The following is a 19,791-nucleotide window of genomic DNA, read 5'->3' on the forward strand; positions in this document are numbered from 1 at the left end:
CCAGAGGAAGGGCGGTTGCGGGCTTTATTAATACCTTCCTCCGCTTGTCATCGTGAACATTCTTCGGCTTTTACCAAACGGAACCAAAAATGTGACGCCTTTTTTTTTCAGCGTTGCACGCCCCCGCGCGGCCCAGTGGCCCACTGAGTCCGCTGGCCCGTCCACTCCCGTCTCACACGAAATCTTATCGGGTCCGTGTTTAACATAAAAAAGTGGCAACGCATCCGTGCAATCGGCCTATGGGATGAACCAGATTTTAGAACTACAGTACGAATCTCCCAACCAGGGGAATCACCAACCTCGGGTTCGGGCAGGCCGGACACGGCGAATCAGACAAAAGCACAGACCACAACCATACACACGAAGCGCCGTAGACGTCACAGCAGATCGCCTCCCAAGACCCCTTCACTGCCCCCGGCATTCCTCCGTCATCCCTCTATGTCGATCACTCCGCCTCCGTGACAGCTTCCGTCACTCTTCGCCGCTGATTGACAATCCGGAAGGCCGTAGAATTTCTCCGCATCGGTACGGCACGGCCTGTGGATCGCTGGGTCCAAATCGTCCGGCACGGAGCACAAAGTGGATCTTTGAGACCGTCTTGGCTCCGCAATCTTCTCCGGTCATCCCTTTGGTTGAGACGGCTATTCATGTTGAAACAGGAGCCCGCGCAACACTTTGACGGCACTAGCTCTCACATGCTGGATGAGTCCAAACTATCAGCGTCAGGTCCCTGACATTAGCCAAACCCACGGTTCCAGGTTGATGAACCAAAACGTCAAAACGTGAACTCTGTGTCACTGGTCCTCAAGGCTGATGGGTGCGCTCTGGGCTTCTGGCTCGAGCGTTCGTTCACTTTCTCCCTATCAGAGCGCACCCATCACCATAAACCCGTGATATTTACAATCTTTTACACACAGATGTTATACAGAAAATTCATGAACCAAACAAATCTCAGACTTTTTTGTCGTACCCTATATCCTATGCTATGCTATATCCCATTAATCCCTTTAGAAATCATCACCACGGCTGATAACCTCCTTGACGGTAGGTCTGAGCAGGATGGTGTGCTCATACTGGGCAGTGTAAGAGCCCTTCTTATCAACCAACGGGGGATAAGCCTCAACGATACCTTGCGACACAAGGTTGTTCAACTGTTTGTTGCACAGGACGCGTTAGCAAAAAGTATTCGGGCTATTTAGACACCGAACACACCGAGAAGAGAAGAAAGAAACTTACCCCGAGAAGATACTTGTCCTGACCCAAACGATCAATGTAACGCCTGCAGAAAGGCAGAGTACCAAAGTTCTTGTCAATAACCTTGAGCAACGACTTGGCAGACGACAGACGGAGGTCAACCTTGGCCGCATCACCACGCTTAGCGTAGTGCGAGACCTCACCCTCCTCGTGCACGTAACCGTTACCCGTGCTGCCGAAGGTCTCGATGGCAAAGACATCGCCCTCCTCCATCTTGGTCTGGTCGTTGCTCTTGACGATCGGCACGCTCTTGGTGCCGTGAATGCTGTAGTGGCTGATGGTGTGGCCGTTCAAGTTGCGGATGGACTTGACGGGGAGCATCTGGCCGTTGATCTCGACCTCGTAGCTCTCCATGACCTCCTGGATGGCAGCACCAATGTCGCCCACGCGCACGTCGATACCGGCCTCCTTGATACCGGCGTTGGTGGCGGCCTTGACGGCCTCGAGAAGGGGGTCGTAGCGGGGGTTGAAGGCGACGGTGAAGGCGCTGTCGACGATGCGGCCGTTGACGTGGACACCGAAATCCACCTTCATGACGTCGTCCTCCTGCAGAACCATCTTGTTGCCGGCGTTGGGGGTGTAGTGCGCCGCGCAGTGGTTGATGGAGAGACCGGTAGGGAAACCCATCCCGGCGACTAGGGCGTCACCCTCCTCGAGACCAGTGTGACCGGTCAAGGCACGAACGCTATCCTCGATGTTCTCGGCAATCTCGGTCAGGGTCTGGCCGGGCTTGATGCTCTTCTGCGCCCATTGGCGAACCTGTCTGTGAACCTCGGCGGCGTGGCGGTAATCGGTCAAGAACTCCTGGTTAGAGGCAAGGCTGTCGAGATGGCGCTTCTCCTCGTTGGTGACGCGGCTCAGGTTGTCGTTGACGTATTCGACCTCCTCGCCCTTGGGGTACTGCTTGTTGGGGAAAAGCTGGGAGACGAGGACACGAGGGGGTTCGCTCTGGCTGGTCGGGGCCTTCTTCTTCTTTCTGGGCTTTCTCTTCTTCTTCTTCTTGGCGGCGCCGGCAGCAGGGGTGGTACCCTCCTCGCCTTCCTCATCGCCGGACTCGGCATTGCTGTCGTTGCCGTTGGCGGCGGCGGAGACGGGCTTGGTCTCTTCGACTGTTTATCGAAATCAATAAGTCAGTGATTGCGGTCGATGTTTGCGCCGTGATGCAGGGTGCTGGGAGGATGTTGAAGTCCGTACCGCTGAGCTTGCTAAGCTCTTCTGCTGGGGCTGCTTGAGCTGCCATCTTGTCTGTCTGATGTCTCCTGACCGGGAAGATATCAAGAAAGAACAGACGGGGGGTTTGGTTGTTGAAGACGGAAATAAAGCTGGGTGTTCTTCAAGCAACAAAGTTCAACCCCACCATCCAAAGCTCAGAATATCGCTTATCGCCCCCATGGTCAAAAACTTAACGGCTGACCACTTACAGCGATCCGTCCAGGGCTACAGGGCGCAACTTTTTAACAAACGCGGGGTTTCAGTGGAACGCCCCAGCGCCCTTGAATTGACATTCGAATACCGGCATGAGCTGACCTGACCCAGGTCGGTCCTTTAATTGCCGCGTTATCCGGATATTGGAGGCTTAAAGTTGCACAAGTGCCAATTGAAGGGACATGCTTGTCACGGGGCGAGCGGTGGCCAGAGCTTCCTTCGAGGACACCCAGCTGTCCCTCGATTATGTCACTGCGTCACCGGCAGCAGGGATCCTGACCACAACTTCCTTATTAGGCTTGAAGCCAAATCTAATCTACCTACCATCGAACATCGTCAATTGCGCCTCAGTGTTTTCTTCGTTTGACATAATATGAAGGATTATCTATGAGCCCATCGAGGACGGGATGAGGAATGCCAATCCATTACAGCTCTTTCGGTGCGGCCTTGCGCCCTCTTGGTCGCCAATGTCGTCGTCTTCCCCAGCTTTCTGCTCCTCCACCCTCATTCACCGTGAGAGTTAACGGCGCAAACAATGTCTCCCGAAACTTCACTACTTCGAATACTCTACGAACCGGTCGTCAAGAGCCGGAACATTACAAGAATCACTATGAAACGTTAAACGTTCACTTTGACGCCACTCAGGCGGAAATCAAGAAGTAAACATTGTCTTTCTTCAAGCTCCTATCGCGAACTCCACCTGGACTTTCTTATCACTTACACATTGCGATCCACCCCTTCTTCGCAGCTGAACTTCCTCAACATCTCAATATCACATTCCCCAACGTCTCGAACATACTCACCTGCTCAAACATCCTATATGCCTCTACATAGTACCTATTCTAACCTCTCACGTCTCCTAGATCCTTCTACCACCTCTCCAAAGCCCACCACCCTGACCACAACCCTTCAGACCCTCACTCCGCCCACCGCTTCATGCGCATCTCCGAAGCCTACTCCATCCTCTCCCACGCCGACAAGCGCCTCAAGTACGACCGCGACGTCCTGCGTCTTCACTTGCGCGCCCGCGCCCACGGCTCGCACCACTCCTCCTCCGTCGGTCCAGCCGGCGGCCGTCCGGCATCCGGTCTTTCCAAACGGCGCAGCACGACCCAAGGCGCTCCACCCCCCAGTTTCTTCAGACAAGGCGGGTACGGCGAGTCGAAAGCTAAACGCGAGCGAGAAAAGCAAAGAGCCGCAGAGACGGGGTATCCTCAGGGTGGTTTCGCTGGCTTTGCTGGCTTCGGTTCCCAGACCACCAATGAAACCGGACCCGGAGGACGACAAGAAAGAAAAGAATGGACAGGCCAACACTTCGACCCCTCGACAGCCCCTCACTTTGACAGCGAGCAACACACGCGCACGCACGAACAGCTATGGGAAAACCTAAAGAAGTCGCATGCGCGGAGGCAAGAGCAGGCTAGACAGCAGCAGCGGGACCAGCAGTTCTACTATCAGCAACACGGGGAGGAGGAGGAGCGGGCGCAAACGCAAGGAGGGGGTGGGAAGAAGGTGTTGCCGGAGCTTCAGCAGGGGAATTGGACGAGCTTCTTTGTGGTCACGGCGGTGTTAGTGGTTTCGAGCTTTGGACCTTATTGGCTGTTTGGGGAGTGGAAGAGTACCGGGAAGGGTGCGGCTGGTGGTGGTGGTGGTGGTGGTGGTGGTGGGAAGAGCAGTGGTGGGAACGGAAGTGGTGGGGGGAGTAGGAAGCAGGCTGCCGCGGCTGCTTGATGGGTGGGAAGGTCGCTGTGGTGATGATGATTATGAACAAGACTGAAGCCGCAGGTTGAAAAGGACTGTGGAACCATAGTAGGGTAACAGAACTACTCCAGAACCACAGGTTAACAGAACTGTGGTGGCTTCCAAGTCATAAGAACTACGGTAGACCCTTTGGGCGTACCAGAACTTTCAGAGTTAAGAGAGGGGCCTCGTACACTACCACAACACATTCGTATCTCACTCTGCTCTGAGAAGATGACGGGGTATGAGTCCCATATCGATAAGCCACTCTGTCACGAACCATTAGCATTGTCCCATCCCTAGTCTCTCTATCGTGTATCAAACCAAAATCTCTCAATTTGAGACATACGCCTATACAGCTTAAAGGCGCACAAAAAACCGCGCTTCGCCCGGGTTATCTTTCTTATTTTCAAGCCTTGCTACCATGAAGGGGTGATACCCAGAGTTCTATTTGATGCTTCACTCCATTGCAGAGCCATTTGGAATTTTAACATATCCTGAATATGGTGAATGAGCGTATTGAAAATCGCTATGGGTATTTATACTCTGAAGTAAAGATCGCGCTTGGTTTCCACACATCCCCAGTCTAAGTATGTCCATCAAGACGCTACATGAAACTTTTTGCTTCTTCATTACACATACAGTAACTCAAACTAGTATAAACAAATCCGTCTTCTTATCAGTCAGCCACCCGAAGCAGGGCGCGTGACAAACATTCGTCATATTCACACTGTCTTCATGATGAAAAAAGAGCATCACTACTGAAAGGGAGGCTCCACGTTGCCAGCAAAGGGGGATTATCTATTCCAGTTGAAAATGTTCTTTCCGGGCGATTGATAACACGCTTCTGCTTCGTCTTCCTCTTAACAACTTTCCAGGGAGTACTCTAAGACTCGAAGGTGAAGCTGGTGCCGACCTTGTGGGTGGCCTGGTCAAGCTTCTGGGTATCAAAAGAGGCACCAACACCGAGGGTGACGCCCTCACGGAGGAGAACGTTGTAGGCAACGGCAGCGACACCACGGTCGTTGATCTTGCCCTGTTCGGTTGAAAAACATGGTCAGCCACCTTTACGTTCCATAACCATCAGAATCACAGTAAGAACATACCTTGACGAAAGAGACGGGGTCAAGGCGGTACTTGGCGGCAACCTCGAGGCCGACGGTGTTACCGCTCTTGGAGTTCCAGGTGGCCTTGGAGCCGGCCTCAACCTGGGAGTTGACCTTGTGGTAGTAAGAAGCGGAGAAAACGCTCAGGTTGTCAGTAGCGGTGATGGCAGCGCTGTAGGTAGGGGCGTGGTAGCCGACGGCGGCGGAGTAGCCGGTGATGGCAGCCTTCTGGACATCGTAGCCGGCGGAGGCACCAGCGAGGAAACCCTCGTGGCCGACAATGGCGTCGATGTTGGCGGTGGGGCCCTTGAGGAGGTCGAAGAAAGCACGGCCGTGGAAGTTGCTCTGCTTGAAGTGGAGGTTGAACTTGGCGCCGCGGGCGTTGGTGGCGGGGAGGAAGGAGAAGATACCCTCAGCCTTGAGACCCTTGGCGAGGTTGTCGGCCATCTCGACCTTGGTCTCAAGGGCGTTGGCAGTGTTCCAGGTCTGGGTGACGGTCAAGCCTGTTGTTCGCCAGTACATTAGCATTGTCGTGTGGTTGAAAAACGGACTATAGTAAAAGCTGAGATTGACAGGTCGTCCTCGAATCCGAGGACCCATGATCCCGCCGAGAGAGAAATTGGCGTCTACCGGAGGCCGGGTATGTGCTGAAGTCCTCTCCTTTGGTTTCACTTTGGCAGTACCGTTGTCGCTGGCGGCTAAACTTCCGCCGAGACAAAGATTACTGGCCTTTTTGCTTTTATGGATGCGATTATGAACGATGCAGAAGCCCGGAGGTAAGCCCTTCTTGGGTGTCTTGTTCTCAAGACCGTGGAAACAGCGATGGGCACAGCAATATGCGGGAGGTACCTGTCCGGTGGGAGGAAGGGGGCCACCAGGAGAGTGGGCATCAAAAGAAGAAGACGAAGATGTAAGAGAAAGAGGATATGTACCATTGGGCTTGTCGGTGAATTTGCCCTCGAGCTATAGGTAAAAAGAGGTCAGCATGGTCTGTTCGCAACAGGAGAGAAGGGAGGGCGTTCGGCGCAACACCAAGTTGATGCTATCGCGGCGTTGCGCCGAGAGCCCCAGGGGAGGGAGGAGGTAAACGTACAGCACCGGAGGTGGCCTTGTCGTGGCTGGACTTGCCAGTAACCTTGAAGGCGACATTGTTGGGGGTGTTGGACTTGACCTCGATGGTGCCGGCAGAGAGGTGGTAGAAGTCCTTGTTGAGGAGCTATATTGCGCGCAAAGAAGTCAATGGTTAGCGATACGTTATAGTGCGTGCATGGGTTGCCAGTGCTCAATCATGAAGCATAGTGGGGGTTGGACGATGACGATGGTGCTTCATGGATATCTTGGTGTTGACGATGCTCGTTTGCTATCGCGAGAGTGGGATGTGTAGGTATGGGGAAATGCCGCTTCAGCTTTGGAGCTTGGGCAGCTTTCCCCCTGGCCAAACAGACAACACGTCTCTCGATAGCATCGATCCAACAGGTTCGCCGTCATAGCTCGGGCGCGGTGCAACAGGGAGGGCGTGATTTTTGCTTACGTCGTTGGCCGACTTGGCGATATCAGAGAAAGCGGGAACAGCCATTTTGAGAGATGTTGTGTGAGGGCGACACGGGTATGTTGGTGTATGGAGAATGTGAGGTTGCGGAGTTCAAGAACGCGAGCGGGAGACGGGAGTCGGGAGAGAAAAGTGCTTGCGATTATGTTGCGCGCGGCGGGGGAGCAGGGTCGGGTCGGCTGCGACTGACGGGGCTGCGGTGCTGCCTCTGGTGGGTTCTGGCGACTGGGTTGGGAAGTCGGCGTCGGGTCTGGGAGGCTCCAGCAAAAAAGTGGAAATGGAAATGTTGGGAAGACCAGAGACCCAAGACCCGGTCCAATGTCCCGAGAAATTTCTCTGACGACGTCGTGATTGGTTCTTCTCTGCCGTGTGCGTTTGGCAGCTCGGCAATCCGCGCTAGAGACTCACGATGACAAGCCTGAAGCACAGCACCGTCGCGACCCCACGCCGTTGACGAAACCAGCCCGTTCATACGCGCCATAACCCTAACCCCTCTGTGCGTCATTGCCCCCTTTCACGACTTCTCCAAAGGTAAACAATCACAAACTGAAGGCATCATGAGTCTGCAGCAGCCAGCCCTTTCACCCGCTCATGCCGCAAATGCATCCCGTCTGTGTCATCCCGAGAAATTTCGCACCTCACAGCACCGACATGATGCAAGCATCTTCCATCACTTTATCGCGTAATCGTCACCTCCTTTCATCGTGGTTATCGTCTCTTGGTTAGGTCTTAACCTTGTTTCACTTGTCATGTATTGCAACTTTGCTCACACCAGGTTAGTCCCAATCCCACGGTCATGGTTCACGACTAACAAACGAACTGATTCTTTATACAAACAATGTTTTTGATCACTTTTTGTCTTCATTTCTATGCTGGGTTGATTGCTAGTATAGGTATACGCGATCCTTTTTCTTTGACCCCATATAACGCCCTACAATGTAAAACCCCAGACCAAGCAGTACAGAAACATTCCAATCCCCATTTTTATATACACATTTTCCCTTTTTTATTTAAATAGTTTTTGGCTTTTGCTTTACTCATCCACGTGGTCATACTTGGCCTGGTGAATGGAGATGGCGCGGCCACTGGGGTCGGTCTGCTTAACCCACTTGGGGGTCCACCTCATGACGGTAGACGCGCACGAAGGGGGGAAATGCTCGTCGAACATGCAGCGGTACCAGTAAGCCTCCTTGGTATCGGGGATATCGCTGCCCCACTCGGGCTTGGGGTTCTTCATCATCTCGTCGGTGACTTGGAGCTCGGCCTGGTCCTTGAGGGCGTCGATCCATCCGTATCCGACACCGTCGGAGAACTGCTCCTTCTGGCGGTAGAGGATGTTGTCGGGGAGGTAGGCACCCTCGGGCTGGTCCTTGGTGTCGAAGGCCTTGCGGAGGATGTACTTCTCGAGCTTCTCCTTGGTGATCATCTTCTCCTGGGGATCGATGTTCATGGCAACCTCGAGGAACTCCTTGTCGAGGAAGGGCACGCGGGCCTCAAGACCCCAAGCAGAGGTGGACTTGTTGGCGCGCAGGCAGTCGGCCAAGTGGAGGTTCTTGACGCGACGGACGCACTCCTCGTGGAACTCCTCCTTGTTGGGAGCGCCGTGGAAGTAGAGGTAACCGCCGAAGATCTCATCGGAGCCCTCACCAGAGAGAACCATCTTGATACCCATGGCCTTGATCTTGCGAGAGAGGAGGTACATGGGGGTAGAGGCACGGATGGTGGTGACATCGTAGGTCTCGAGGTGGTAGATGACATCGGAAAGCGCGTTAAGACCGTCCTCAATAGTGAAGGTCATGACGTGGTGCTTGGTGCCGAGGAACTTCGCGACCTCAAGGGCGGCCTTGTTGTCGGGAGAGCCGGGGAGACCGATGGAGAAGGAGTTGAGCTGGGGAAGGAAAGTGACGGTCGAGAGCTTGTTATCATCATCGATACCGACGAGACCTTCGCCCTTGTCCTGAGCCTCGGGGTCAACCTCCTGGTTGTTGGCAGCCTGCTCCTCAGCGAGCTTCCTGAGGCGGAGAGACTCCCTCTGGGCAATAGCAGCAACCAGAGAAGAATCAAGACCACCGGAAAGAAGGACACCGTAGGGAACCTCAGCCATCAGACGTTTCCTGACGGACTTCTCAAGAGTCTCGCGGAGAACCTTGAGGTCGAGAGGAGTCTGGGGGCACTTCTTCTCATCCCACCACGAGGGCTCGAAGTAACGGGTGGTCTCGCCAGTCAAGCTGTCGAAAACATGGCCGGGAGGGAAAGCCTCGATCTTGTCGCAAACGGGGTGGAGGGACTTGAGCTCGGAGGCGAAGTAGACGGAGCCGGGCTCCTGGGAGTTGTATCCCTTGTAGAGGGTGGTGATACCGATAGGGTCGCGGGCGGCGATCGTGCGGTCCTGCTTCTTGTCGTAGAGAACGAAAGAGAACATGCCATCGAGGTACTTGGGGGCATCGATGCCATGCTCGAGGTACTGCATCGCATTGTGTAAGTCACCATTTCATCCGATCTTTGACAAGCGCGCAAACTCACCAAAGGAATGATGACCTCGCAATCTGAGGTGGTCTTGAAGTGGTAGGGGGTCTTCAAGTGCTTGCGGACAAGACGATGGTTGTAGATCTCGCCGTTGGCGGCAACGACAATGGTCTCATCGGCGTTGGTGAGGGGCTGAGCACCGGACTCAACACCGACGATAGAAAGACGCTCATGGCAGAGAACTGTGTGAAGCGTATTTTGTCAGTCAATTTTGTCCCTTCATCTCCATTTCTATGGATTCTCGGGTTCGGTAGAAGAATTGTCATACTGGTGTTGTGGCAAGTGACGCTGCCGCCTGTTCAAAAAAAGACCATTTGTTAGCCATGTGTTCGCCAAATAGCTGTCGGGATCATCGCTCAAGCGTGCAATCGCATCTTTGTTTATCTGCGATAATGACTCAGGGGCGGACAGGGGAGATCGGGATGAGACTTACTCCAATCAGGACCACGGTGACGGATGCTGTAGAGATAAGATAAAAATGTTAGATCGAGTCAATTCCCCCCATGTTTTTTTATTGCCGGTGCCCGCCGGTCGGTCGGACGGGAAAGTGGAAGTTGGGGAAAAGGGCGCTTACGCCTTGGAAAGCTTCAGAGCCGTAGGCTTGAACTTGGCGACATCTGGGTGGCTATTTGGGAGAACAATGTGTTAGTTAAACAATCCCAAGAAGAGAGGCCTTTTCATCCCTTCGCTTCTCTTTGTGCAGCTCGTCGAGTCAACCGCGGATGGAGGGGTGCGCCCGTTCCATCTTGGCGGGGCATTTTGGGGTCGCAGATTGTTATCGGACGGGATGCGCTTGTTCCTTGCCCCTCCGATTCCGATTCCGCTCTTCCCCAAAAAGTTGTGTTGCGAAACCGCATATGCGATGACTGGTTGAAGAGAGAAAACACCACAAAGCCTTATCGAGTCGCAAAACTTACTTGTGGCAAGCGAAGATTCCGCACATCTTGACTGTTGGTTGGAGTAACTCCTGGTATCTCTGTTGGCAAAAAGTTGTTTGGCGCTCAGAGGCGGAGTAGATAGAACCGAGTTGGCGAAGAGAAGGGTCGCCTTTATAACTCGGGTTTGTTGGTCGTCTTAAACTGCGGGATGCGCAAAGAACGACTCGGGGAGCACAGGAGCTGCGGGTGCAAGCAAGACGAAGGCCTGCAGATGGTCGAGTGGGATAAAGTGAGGGATGAGAGGGAAAAGAGAAGAGGAAAAAGAGGGAAAAAGGAACGGGAAGTACAAGAGGAGGGTGTCTAGTAGAGATAGTGGACTCGAGAGTCAAGGGGCTGGCCGTTTAAGAAAAGCCAAAGAGTCATACACGCACCCACGCCCACGCACCCCCCGGCGAAAATAATTGTGTGGTGAGCCGATGCGGCGACGGGACCCCAGAAATCGGGTCCAAAAGTCTTGATACAGCCCGGGACGAATCCGCACATCGCTCGCCCCCCCCCCCCAAAGACCCATTCAAAACACTCCAGTCATCTACGTACTCCATTCTACACTACTCCGGTGGCCTCCTGTGGCCTCGCCCCGGAGGGTGGCTTCTCCTCTGCTCCTTTCCCAGATCCAGTGTTCCATGACTCCACGGAAGCATATGATTAACAGCGTGGCCAAGCTCCCAAACACTAGCTGCTGCTATTTTATCTAGGATATTGTCAATTCCTACGGTCCATTGGCTGCCTGGCTCCCGCTTTATCATCCAGTTCCGCACTTCTCTCCAACACACACCGGCCAAGACGGAGAAGGCGACAACAGCTCCAGAAGAGCCGCCTCTGACTCCAGAGCCTCCCGCCGTCCCGCGGTAGTGTATTCCTGCGGTTCCGCGGTCCCCCGCCCCCAAAACCCGTCAGTGGCCGTCACAGGCTCACAGCCCATTCATTGTTGAGCGAATCCGATGTCGGGACATGCCGGTCCCTGAGATTGTTCTGAAAAAGAACGGTCAATGAAACCCCACATGTCGGTCTCAGTCCCGCGGGCCCGCGCCCCCCCAATCCAGGGATTACCTAAACCGGACTGATAAGAGAACCGCGGAAAGCCTTGCTCCTCCAACAGCCCATCTCACCCTCTGGAAGCCATCATCAGCCAGCGAGCCAGACCATGTGCGCTGGCACGTTGTGGAGAGGGAAGCAAACTGTGAGATGGGGGCATAGTTCATCACAACCCGTTGGCAGATTATGTCCAAGCTGCGTGGGCTGATGAGGTCCCGTCCAGACTCTCTCAACGTCACCGTGTCAACTTTTATGTAACCGCTGCTCGAGTGGAAGGGTCTGGCATAAAGCTTAAACTCACAGATCTCAAGTGGGGGGCCGGCGACGGGTACCCCAGGTTTCTCGGCAAGCGGAGCGTGGGTTGCAACCTTGCCGTGCAAAGGTTAAAGACCTCCTTCCGAAAACAGAGATAGAGCTAGTGATTTACGGAGTTTTTGACTGGGTGACTAACTGGGTGATTAAGTTTCCCGGACCTGAACATTGTCCTAAAATATTTCCGGTGCTATCTTCGAAACGCATACCGCCTTGACCACATCCTCCGCGATATGGGATGACTCATGAGGGTTCATCCCACTTGTCCCGCCAAACCTCGGCCGAACCTGACGGCGAGTTTACCAGAAGGGCGATCTAGAGCCGCAGACAGCAGGTATCGAACACGAGAGTTGGGTCAATCGGACTGGTCGGTCGGGCGCAGCGTCGGTATTTTTTCCCTTGAACGATTGTTCCTCCATCATGAGCATAGAGAGTAGGCCGAAGATATAATCGTGCGCAGAATCGCTACCATTGAATGAACTCCCTCCAGATGCCGTCGCAAACAATGAATTGGTATCCCTAAACTCCGTATCCCAGTCCAGCAAAACAAAACAGCTCTCTTTCCCACAGCCTAGCACCCGCCGAATCGTTGGTTCCAAACTATGGGGCCGCATTCTCCCGCACAACGCGCTTGATCCGACGCTCATACTCCACGCGGTCTTTCTTGAAGAGATTGTACGCCTCAGCCTGGGCTGGGGATTCGGGGTTGGGGTCGTTCAACAAGTCCTGAATGCCGAGCAGAATTTGCTTCATTGTGATCGCCGGCTTCCATGCCTCTTCTTCGTTGAGGATGGAGAGGCAGACCGTGCCCGAGGGGTAGACATTGGGGTGGAAGAGAGGGGGGACGAATTTGCCTGCGCGGACACCAACATGTTAGCTATGTGATCGTGGAAACGGGGGATGGACGAGGATCAAGGTTTGACGTACACTTGGGGGGCTTCGTGGGATACTCTGCATGCAAAAGAAACGACCAGTCAGCGCTTATGTTCTTCTAAAGACGTCGGCGCAGGGCGCATACCATCAGGGAAAGTCACGGTCAGCTTGAACAGACCACCCTCCCAAATCGTCTTCTCTTTGCCGGGAATGCCACACTCCCAGATCTTGAGGTCGAGTACACCCTGCGCGTTCTTCTGCGGACGGGCATAGAAACCAAAGGGGTGGTCCTTTCGCCACTGCTTCCTACAACGAGAGAAGAGAAGTATCAGTCTGGTGGAAGTAGTGAAACTGATGCGCAAGGCTCTGCGACGTACCGTTCTTCTTGCAAGCGGTTCTGGCACAGCGCCATGGTGGTTGATGGGGTCGGTGTTGACGTTTGGGGTGGTAGAAGTTGAGCGGTGGGTGATCAACGTGTGATCCCTTGGACGAACTGAATACAACGATGGTTCAACCTCCACGACCGGGTTCTTGCTAATGCAATGACGGCGCCGAGAAACGTGGGGATGCGGCCGAAGAGCTGCTCGGGTTGGTCACGGGGGTGGAAGGGCGCGGATCAGAAGGTGGAGTGTGGAAGGTCCTCTGCAGGTCAGAGATCCAATGGGCCACGCAGAAGAAAGCGTGGAGTATGGTAGCCCCGCAAAGGTGGGAGTCGAGAACGTGATGTTGAGGTTTGTGACGCCAAGAAGATGCGGAAACGAAGCTTTGAAGCTTGTCCACACGGGAAAGGATGCGAAAACAGATGGAAGTTCTTGGGAACCGAGTGTTCGATGTTGGATTGTCCCAAGGTCTCTAATCCTGACGAGGCTGGAGGAAAGTTTGGCAAGTGGCAGCGAGTCGATCGACGCGCTTGATGATTTGCTCCGGCCCGTCGCCCATTCGTTGTTGCCTGCCGGAGTTTCTTGTCGCCTCAAATCTCAAATCAGGAAGGCGGGGAGAGATTGAATGGCAGGAGCTCTCCTTGTAGGTACTCCCAAGTCCCAACCTTGTAAAGGTCTCGCAAAGAAGTGAATGCACCGGTTTGAGGGAGCGTAGATTCCAAGAAGGACTTGATCGCCGTTTCACAGCATCAGAGATGGGATGACAGCGGGATGTTACTATCAGGCCTCAAACAACCTGCCATCAAGAAGTTGTTTGGAGCTGAATGAAGTTTCCCTCGGCACTCAGCGCACCCTTGGTGGGCAATGGTGGGGTAAAGTTTGAGAGACGCGGGAAACTGAAAGTGCCCTGAGGAGTGAGCCGAATTGCACATGCAAAGGAAAACCCCCCATCATCTGAACCCTTCCGGATGTCAATGTCCATCTGACTCTCTCCCTTTCTTTCTCCCACTCATCACTCTTTCTCTCAGGATCTTGGTCATTGTTTTGGGGCCTCACTTTTAGATTCATCTACCCCACGAGAGGTTTTGAATACCCTCCTGATCTATCACTTCACCTTGCATTAGCTTGGTTTCTTCCCCAAAAAGACATCTTCCCGCTTCTCACCTTTTCCAAAGGGGTTGTGCTTCCACGTGGGGTAAATCTTTTGCCCGAACATCTGGTTCGTCTGCGAAACGACGCGCATCTACGACCGATCGGCGTCTTTGCGATTTACACAACATCCTTACATAACCCTACCGCACAATGGCTTCGAACAAAGCCGGCGATATCGGCGGCGCAAAGGAGGAGGTACCCAAGAAGACCACCGTGATTGATGAGTTCGACGACGACGTATCTGATCCGGATGAGGATGACTTGGATGATCTGGATGATATGCTTGATGAGTTTGCGGCGGTAGACCTCCAAGCCAAGAAGCCCTCGGGACCGGCTGGGCCAGCCCCCGCCGGAGCGGGTGATGATGCCACGGGCGAGGATGATGTTCTGTCCGAAGAGGAGTTCGCGAAGCAGCTACAGGCCGGCATGGCTGATCTTCTCGGCGACATGGATAACTCGGTATGCGACAACAATCGCGAATCCATCTTTGCGACTACAGCTAACTCTTAGCCAGCCTGAACTACAAGCCCAATTCGAGAGCATATTCAAGGAGCTAGGCGCCGCCGCCGCCGCCTCGGATGCCGAGACACCTGGTATTCCCACCCCCAAGGCCGAGACCTTGACCAAGACTCCTCCCTCTTCTTCCCGCAGAGCCTCGACTGCGGCCTCACCATCAAGCAAGAATGCGGCGGAAGCTTCCTTCCAGGAGACCATCCGACGGACCATGGAGCGCATGCAGACATCTGGCGAGCAGGCCACGGCAGCTGCCGCAGCTGAGGGCTCTGATGACTTCCTCGCCGAGCTGCTCAAGCAGATGCAATCCGGCGGTCTTGAAGGCGAGGGCAGCGAGGAAGAGTTCAGCAAGATGCTTATGGGCATGATGGAGCAGCTCACGCACAAGGATATCCTGTACGAACCTATGAAGGAACTACACGAGAAGTTCCCTGGCTGGCTGGAGAAGAACAGGGCGGCGACGTCCAAGGAGGACCTGGAGCGGTACGAGTTGCAGCAGAAGCTGGTCAGCGAGATTGTGGCCAAGTTTGAGGAGCCCAACTACGCGGATACGAGCAAGGAGCATCACGAGTATATCGTTGACAGGATGCAGAAGGTACGTTGCCCCCCAAGAACTCGGAATCCCTTCATGATGTCAACTGACACCCGTTGTGTGTATAGATGCAAGATGCCGGCCAGCCCCCCAACGACTTGGTCGGAGACATGCCCTCCGCCCAAAATCTCGACCTTCCCGACGATCAATGCCCCACTCAATAATTGTCCCAACAAGAACGAGAAGAAGCAGGTTTGGTATGAAAATGTCATACGCCGTCAAAAACGTTGGGCAATTTTCTAACATTTGCCTACAAATTTGTTGCCCCTCAGAGCGCTGCTAGATTGTGATGATATAGAGTACTTAATAAGATCATTAACTCTAGTGATCCTTCACACAAGAGCGAAACAGCCCATATAACCGTTTTGTATACCTCTCTAGCCCAAACATGACTATTTACCTAATTCCTTTTGTGTCTCAAAACCTAACCACCGCTTGATATGTGTATCCGGAACTCCATGTCCTATGCAAATGCAACCCTTGAAGCCAAGGTGTGTACGACCATATGTACCAAGCGCATGAAATATTATCAGCCTCCCCGACGATGTTCACCCTCCCATCTCCACGTCGTCCTGACTGTGGTGATGATGTTGTATCCCCAAATCACTACCACTTGCCTGTTGTTGTTGGTGCTGCTGCCCCAGCTGCCCCTGCTGCTGCGCCAAAACCTCCATAAACAGCTCATCATACTCATCATCATCCTCATCCGCCATCAAATCACCCTGTTGCTGCTGCCCCTGATGTTGTAGCTGCCCTTGTCCCTCCTGTCCTCCACGTACTCTTAAATCCTCCTGCGCCTGCTGATTAAGCGCCAACAACGCCTCCAACTCCGCCTCCTCCTCTCTTGCGATCATCTCCGCCATGTACGCATCCATATCTTGCCCCGGCGGTTGGTCTTCCAGCAATCCTTCGAGGAATTGTTGCTGGTGATTGAACTTTGCTCGGAGCTGCGCGAGCTCTTCCATTTCTTCCTCGAAAGAGTCGGTGTGAGACTGGACGCCATTGGGGGAGAAGGGGTTGGGAGGCGCCGAAGCTTCTTTTGCTAGGCGCAGTTCGCGGTTGAAGCGGAGCCATTCTAGTTTTAGGAGCTGTTTGGATAAGATGTTAGCAGTGGATTATGGGGAAGCTTTAGGGCCTGGGGGTTCAGAGAGAAGAGTGGAAGGTGGAAAATGACAGGATGGAAAGGTGAAAATGATAAGTAAAGGGAAGAGTAAAGAACAAACGAACATACCTCATTCTCCCCACCCCTCCTCTCCCACGCTTTATCATCCGCTCGTTGCCGTACATTCTGCAAAAAAAATCGCCGGCGGTCTTCTTTGCGATTGGAGGAGAACGAGGGGTGGTTCATTGGTCGAGAAGGGCGGGAGTTGTATTTTAGAAACTTGTTCTGTTCTCGTCCCTGTCCCTGTTGTCCATCTGCCACGGCCTGTCCATTTTGATTTGAAGCTTCCCCTTGGTTTTGTAATAAAGACCCAAAGATCGGTGAGGATTGCGTCTGTCCTCCAAAGATTCCTCGAGGTTTCGAGGTTGGCGAACGTGGTGGTGACGATCGGGACATTGTTATTGGATCGAACGGTCGGATGGGTGAGGAAGAGAGCGGGGAGCTGATTTTTGGTCGGTATTGGGGTTCGTAGGGCGAGGAGAAGGAGTTGGTGAAAGAGGGGAATGTCGAAGGCGTTGTTGTATTGTTGTTGTGGTTGTGGCTGTGGTTGTGATTGTGATTGTCGCTTGAGGAGGGGTCTTGGACCTGGCCAAAGGAGAACACTGGTGTTGAGGTAGACATTATGACGACGGGAGCGGCGTCACCGGAGGAGGAGGGGGCTCCGGCTTGAAAGAAGAGTGCAATAATCCGGTGGAATTAAGAGGCTTTTCGAGTAGCTTTGGAGTGTAGGTTGAGTTGGTGACTAATAGAGGAGACGAAGTTCTTTTTTTCGTTCCGGGTTATCGCTTGTAAGTGTGTAGGCAGCAGAGCCAAAGAGGTCCGTAATGCGGGTCGAGATGAAGGAAGACTTCGCCGTTTGTAGTTGGATGAATGGATTTATAGATAGAGGTAAAGCTCAGGCTTTGAAATAATGTTTACGTTGCTTTAACGGATTTGAGATCATGACATCAGGTTGTCAAGCGCAGTAATCGCATGCTTCGATGTACTGGACATTTCCTGAAATGTGAAGGTCACGTCTTCCGTTCGTAAATTCGGGAGGTACGCGACGAGCTGTGGATGATGATCAATCATTGGCGCGCAAAGTGGCTCTCCAGGATGTTGAGCTCGCGCACCCATGCATTTCCATGGGTTCCCAGACCAATAGGGTTAGGGTTATGCACTTACTTGCTGCATTTGACAATCTGCAAGACACTTTCCCCATTTCACATCCATTGAGGCTGTGGGCTGTGTTCGGCATGATTTCTTGTTGAAAGCAGATTTTCACTCATTCTCATGCAATTCGTGATGCTCTTTTATGCAGCTTTTTCAAACGATGTTCCCTCCGCCTGCCGTGAGTGACGCCTCTCGCCCAGTGCAGCCCGGCAAGAGGTCACGAATTAGTTGACATTGTCATGGACCGTCCTCCAAAGACGCCTGCGCCCTCTCGCTTCCTCCTCGGCAAGAAGCAATCTCAAGCCAATGCATCCTCTCAGCGCATCCTACAAAACCAAGAAACATCAGACCAAGACCTGGCACAACAAATTGCAGCAAGCGGAGCGCCGAAGTTTCACTCGACTCCGCGTTTTCAAGCCGGTGCTTCATCGACGCCAAGGCCGTCATACCGGACCTCTACGGGCTTGTACTCTACACCATCTGCCATAGCAAGCTCCGTCAAAAGTCGGACCAATGTTCCCGAGAGACGGAATCGACCTACGCTGGAGTTCATCGATGACGATCTGCTACCTGGAGATGGAGAAAGTTCACCCTTTGCCCGCTTTCCCGGCTCGGTGACACGGCCAGGGCAGGCGCCAGAGTATCCCGAGCCGATTGAGTTCGACTCTTCGTTCGTTTCACAGTCGCCGATCAAGGTCAAGGAGGAAGATGTGGATGAGTTGGACCAGGAACGGTCACACAAGCGACGTCGTCTTTCACCGGTTATCGACCTCGATATTGAAGATGTGGAGGCTAGTAGTCCACCACTTCCCGACGAGGGTGAATGCGAAGGTGATGAAGTGGACGAACTCATTGATGATGCAGAGTCCATGGTTGATGAGGGCTCTTCGCCGTCGAGGGGATTGGATACTGGCGGTGATGTGATCATCTCAAGTCCACTTGCTGTCACTGATAGCGACCTCGGAAAGGACGACGAGAGCGTTGCTGGCAGTCACTCAAGCGAACCTCTCTCTTCACTACCGCCTCATGTCATTCGTTCACATGAGTACCACAGTGAGTCTGAGGAGAACCCAAAGAGCGAAGACGAGGAGGAATACAAGGAAGAGAATCAGGACAGGAACCGAAAATCAGAGCGACTCGACGAAAGTAATGAGGGCCACACTCCAAGGCCAGATCCAGGATCGGCCCCCGAAGCGGAACCAGACACAGATGCAGAAGATCACGACCCCGAACGCAGAGGTCAAAAGTCAAGGTCAGCATCCATGAAGCCCCACAACCCCTTTCTCAGAGCACCTCGCTTCAAACCCAAATCACCTGGACCTCCTGATCCTCCGGCAGGCCTCCCTGTTCACCACACCCTTCTTCCCGACATATTCTCGCCCCAGCGTCGACGCGGCGCTCGATACGTTCCCGGAGGACTGGCATCTGAGCTGCGAGATTGGTTACTGGAAGTGAAGGGCGGTTCTGGAACCGAACCAACCCCGGTGGCAGCAACTGCCCATCTCGCGGTCGAAACGATAAACAAGTGTGGATCTGGGATCAGTATGACTCTGGTAACTGGCCGGCCGATGATTGGTGGTCCTGATGGAACGAAAGTATCCAAGAGTTTTAGGGCATTGTTAGCTGGTGATGGGAGGATGGAGGGGCTTAGCGGAAGTGGTGCTGGTGTTGAGAGCAAGCCGGAAGGAGAGGAGGAAGATGCGAATGGGACGGACAGAAAGCCGCTGGTACCCGGCGCTATGGTAGCGATCGCACCGCCTGCTTGGGATATTGACTTGGGCGAAGAAGAAGAAGACGATCAAGGTGATAAGGGCAAGTGGGCGGTTGCGTACCGGTGGGATGTGCTTTGAAGGGGACGCCCAAGACGCCGTCATCTACTCCACCTCACCGGAACGGGCCGATAGCATGTGACAGTTCGGTGAGAGGTTGCATGGCTCGGGTCTATTGTTGCCTACTCTCACTGTGGGCTTGGGGGTAGTTGGAAGGAAGTTGAGTTTCCGGCCTTCTCTGAAAGAACACATATCAACACAAGTGTAGGATGCTACCCGGTCGACCCTTCGGCGGATCCCAAGGTATGGCCTT

The 19,791-nt window shown here is 53.7% G+C and overlaps 8 protein-coding genes across 8 annotated transcripts; 3 read left to right on the top strand and 5 right to left on the bottom strand.

Moving 5' to 3' along the window:
- Positions 1-282: 282 nt before the first annotated feature.
- Positions 283-2,658, bottom strand: SMAC4_05580 (uncharacterized protein). Its single transcript, XM_003349249.2, has 3 exons — positions 2,449-2,658; positions 1,237-2,363; positions 283-1,151 (listed from the first exon to the last, which is right to left on the bottom strand). Exons 1-3 carry the CDS (start codon positions 2,492-2,494, stop codon positions 1,008-1,010), a joined length of 1,317 nt encoding a protein of 438 aa, XP_003349297.1. The 5' UTR covers positions 2,495-2,658; the 3' UTR covers positions 283-1,007.
- Positions 2,659-2,876: 218 nt separating this feature from the next.
- SMAC4_05581 (uncharacterized protein) lies at positions 2,877-4,660 on the top strand. The gene is made up of 2 exons (XM_003349250.2): positions 2,877-3,338; positions 3,543-4,660. The coding sequence occupies exons 1-2, from the start codon at positions 3,094-3,096 to the stop codon at positions 4,408-4,410; spliced, it is 1,113 nt and encodes a 370-aa protein (XP_003349298.2). The 5' UTR covers positions 2,877-3,093; the 3' UTR covers positions 4,411-4,660.
- A 276-nt stretch (positions 4,661-4,936) lies between these two features.
- Positions 4,937-7,322, bottom strand: SMAC4_05582 (uncharacterized protein). Its single transcript, XM_024655730.2, has 5 exons — positions 7,057-7,322; positions 6,619-6,741; positions 6,458-6,488; positions 5,526-6,028; positions 4,937-5,455 (listed from the first exon to the last, which is right to left on the bottom strand). Exons 1-5 carry the CDS (start codon positions 7,099-7,101, stop codon positions 5,306-5,308), a joined length of 852 nt encoding a protein of 283 aa, XP_024511571.1. The 5' UTR covers positions 7,102-7,322; the 3' UTR covers positions 4,937-5,305.
- A 585-nt stretch (positions 7,323-7,907) lies between these two features.
- Positions 7,908-10,849, bottom strand: SMAC4_05583 (uncharacterized protein). The gene is made up of 6 exons (XM_003349252.2): positions 10,518-10,849; positions 10,175-10,225; positions 10,034-10,059; positions 9,869-9,895; positions 9,598-9,782; positions 7,908-9,538 (listed from the first exon to the last, which is right to left on the bottom strand). The coding sequence occupies exons 1-6, from the start codon at positions 10,541-10,543 to the stop codon at positions 8,108-8,110; spliced, it is 1,746 nt and encodes a 581-aa protein (XP_003349300.1). The 5' UTR covers positions 10,544-10,849; the 3' UTR covers positions 7,908-8,107.
- Positions 10,850-11,360: 511 nt separating this feature from the next.
- On the bottom strand, positions 11,361-14,029 carry SMAC4_05584 (uncharacterized protein). Its single transcript, XM_003349253.2, has 4 exons — positions 13,136-14,029; positions 12,904-13,064; positions 12,813-12,836; positions 11,361-12,739 (listed from the first exon to the last, which is right to left on the bottom strand). The coding sequence occupies exons 1-4, from the start codon at positions 13,168-13,170 to the stop codon at positions 12,486-12,488; spliced, it is 474 nt and encodes a 157-aa protein (XP_003349301.1). The 5' UTR covers positions 13,171-14,029; the 3' UTR covers positions 11,361-12,485.
- Positions 14,030-14,305: 276 nt separating this feature from the next.
- On the top strand, positions 14,306-15,657 carry SMAC4_05585 (uncharacterized protein). The gene is made up of 3 exons (XM_003349254.2): positions 14,306-14,749; positions 14,805-15,398; positions 15,464-15,657. The coding sequence occupies exons 1-3, from the start codon at positions 14,441-14,443 to the stop codon at positions 15,557-15,559; spliced, it is 999 nt and encodes a 332-aa protein (XP_003349302.1). The 5' UTR covers positions 14,306-14,440; the 3' UTR covers positions 15,560-15,657.
- A 171-nt stretch (positions 15,658-15,828) lies between these two features.
- SMAC4_05586 (uncharacterized protein) lies at positions 15,829-17,593 on the bottom strand. Its single transcript, XM_003349255.2, has 2 exons — positions 16,627-17,593; positions 15,829-16,483 (listed from the first exon to the last, which is right to left on the bottom strand). Exons 1-2 carry the CDS (start codon positions 17,176-17,178, stop codon positions 15,944-15,946), a joined length of 1,092 nt encoding a protein of 363 aa, XP_003349303.1. The 5' UTR covers positions 17,179-17,593; the 3' UTR covers positions 15,829-15,943.
- A 355-nt stretch (positions 17,594-17,948) lies between these two features.
- SMAC4_05587 (uncharacterized protein) lies at positions 17,949-19,559 on the top strand (the record flags this gene model as incomplete). The annotated part of the gene is made up of 1 exon (XM_003349256.1): positions 17,949-19,559. One exon carries the CDS (start codon positions 17,949-17,951, stop codon positions 19,557-19,559), a length of 1,611 nt encoding a protein of 536 aa, XP_003349304.1.
- Between the last annotated feature and the right edge of the window lie 232 nt (positions 19,560-19,791).

Source organism: Sordaria macrospora, chromosome 2, assembly GCF_033870435.1.
Source record: "Sordaria macrospora chromosome 2, complete sequence".
Taxonomy (NCBI): Eukaryota; Fungi; Ascomycota; class Sordariomycetes; order Sordariales; family Sordariaceae; genus Sordaria; species Sordaria macrospora.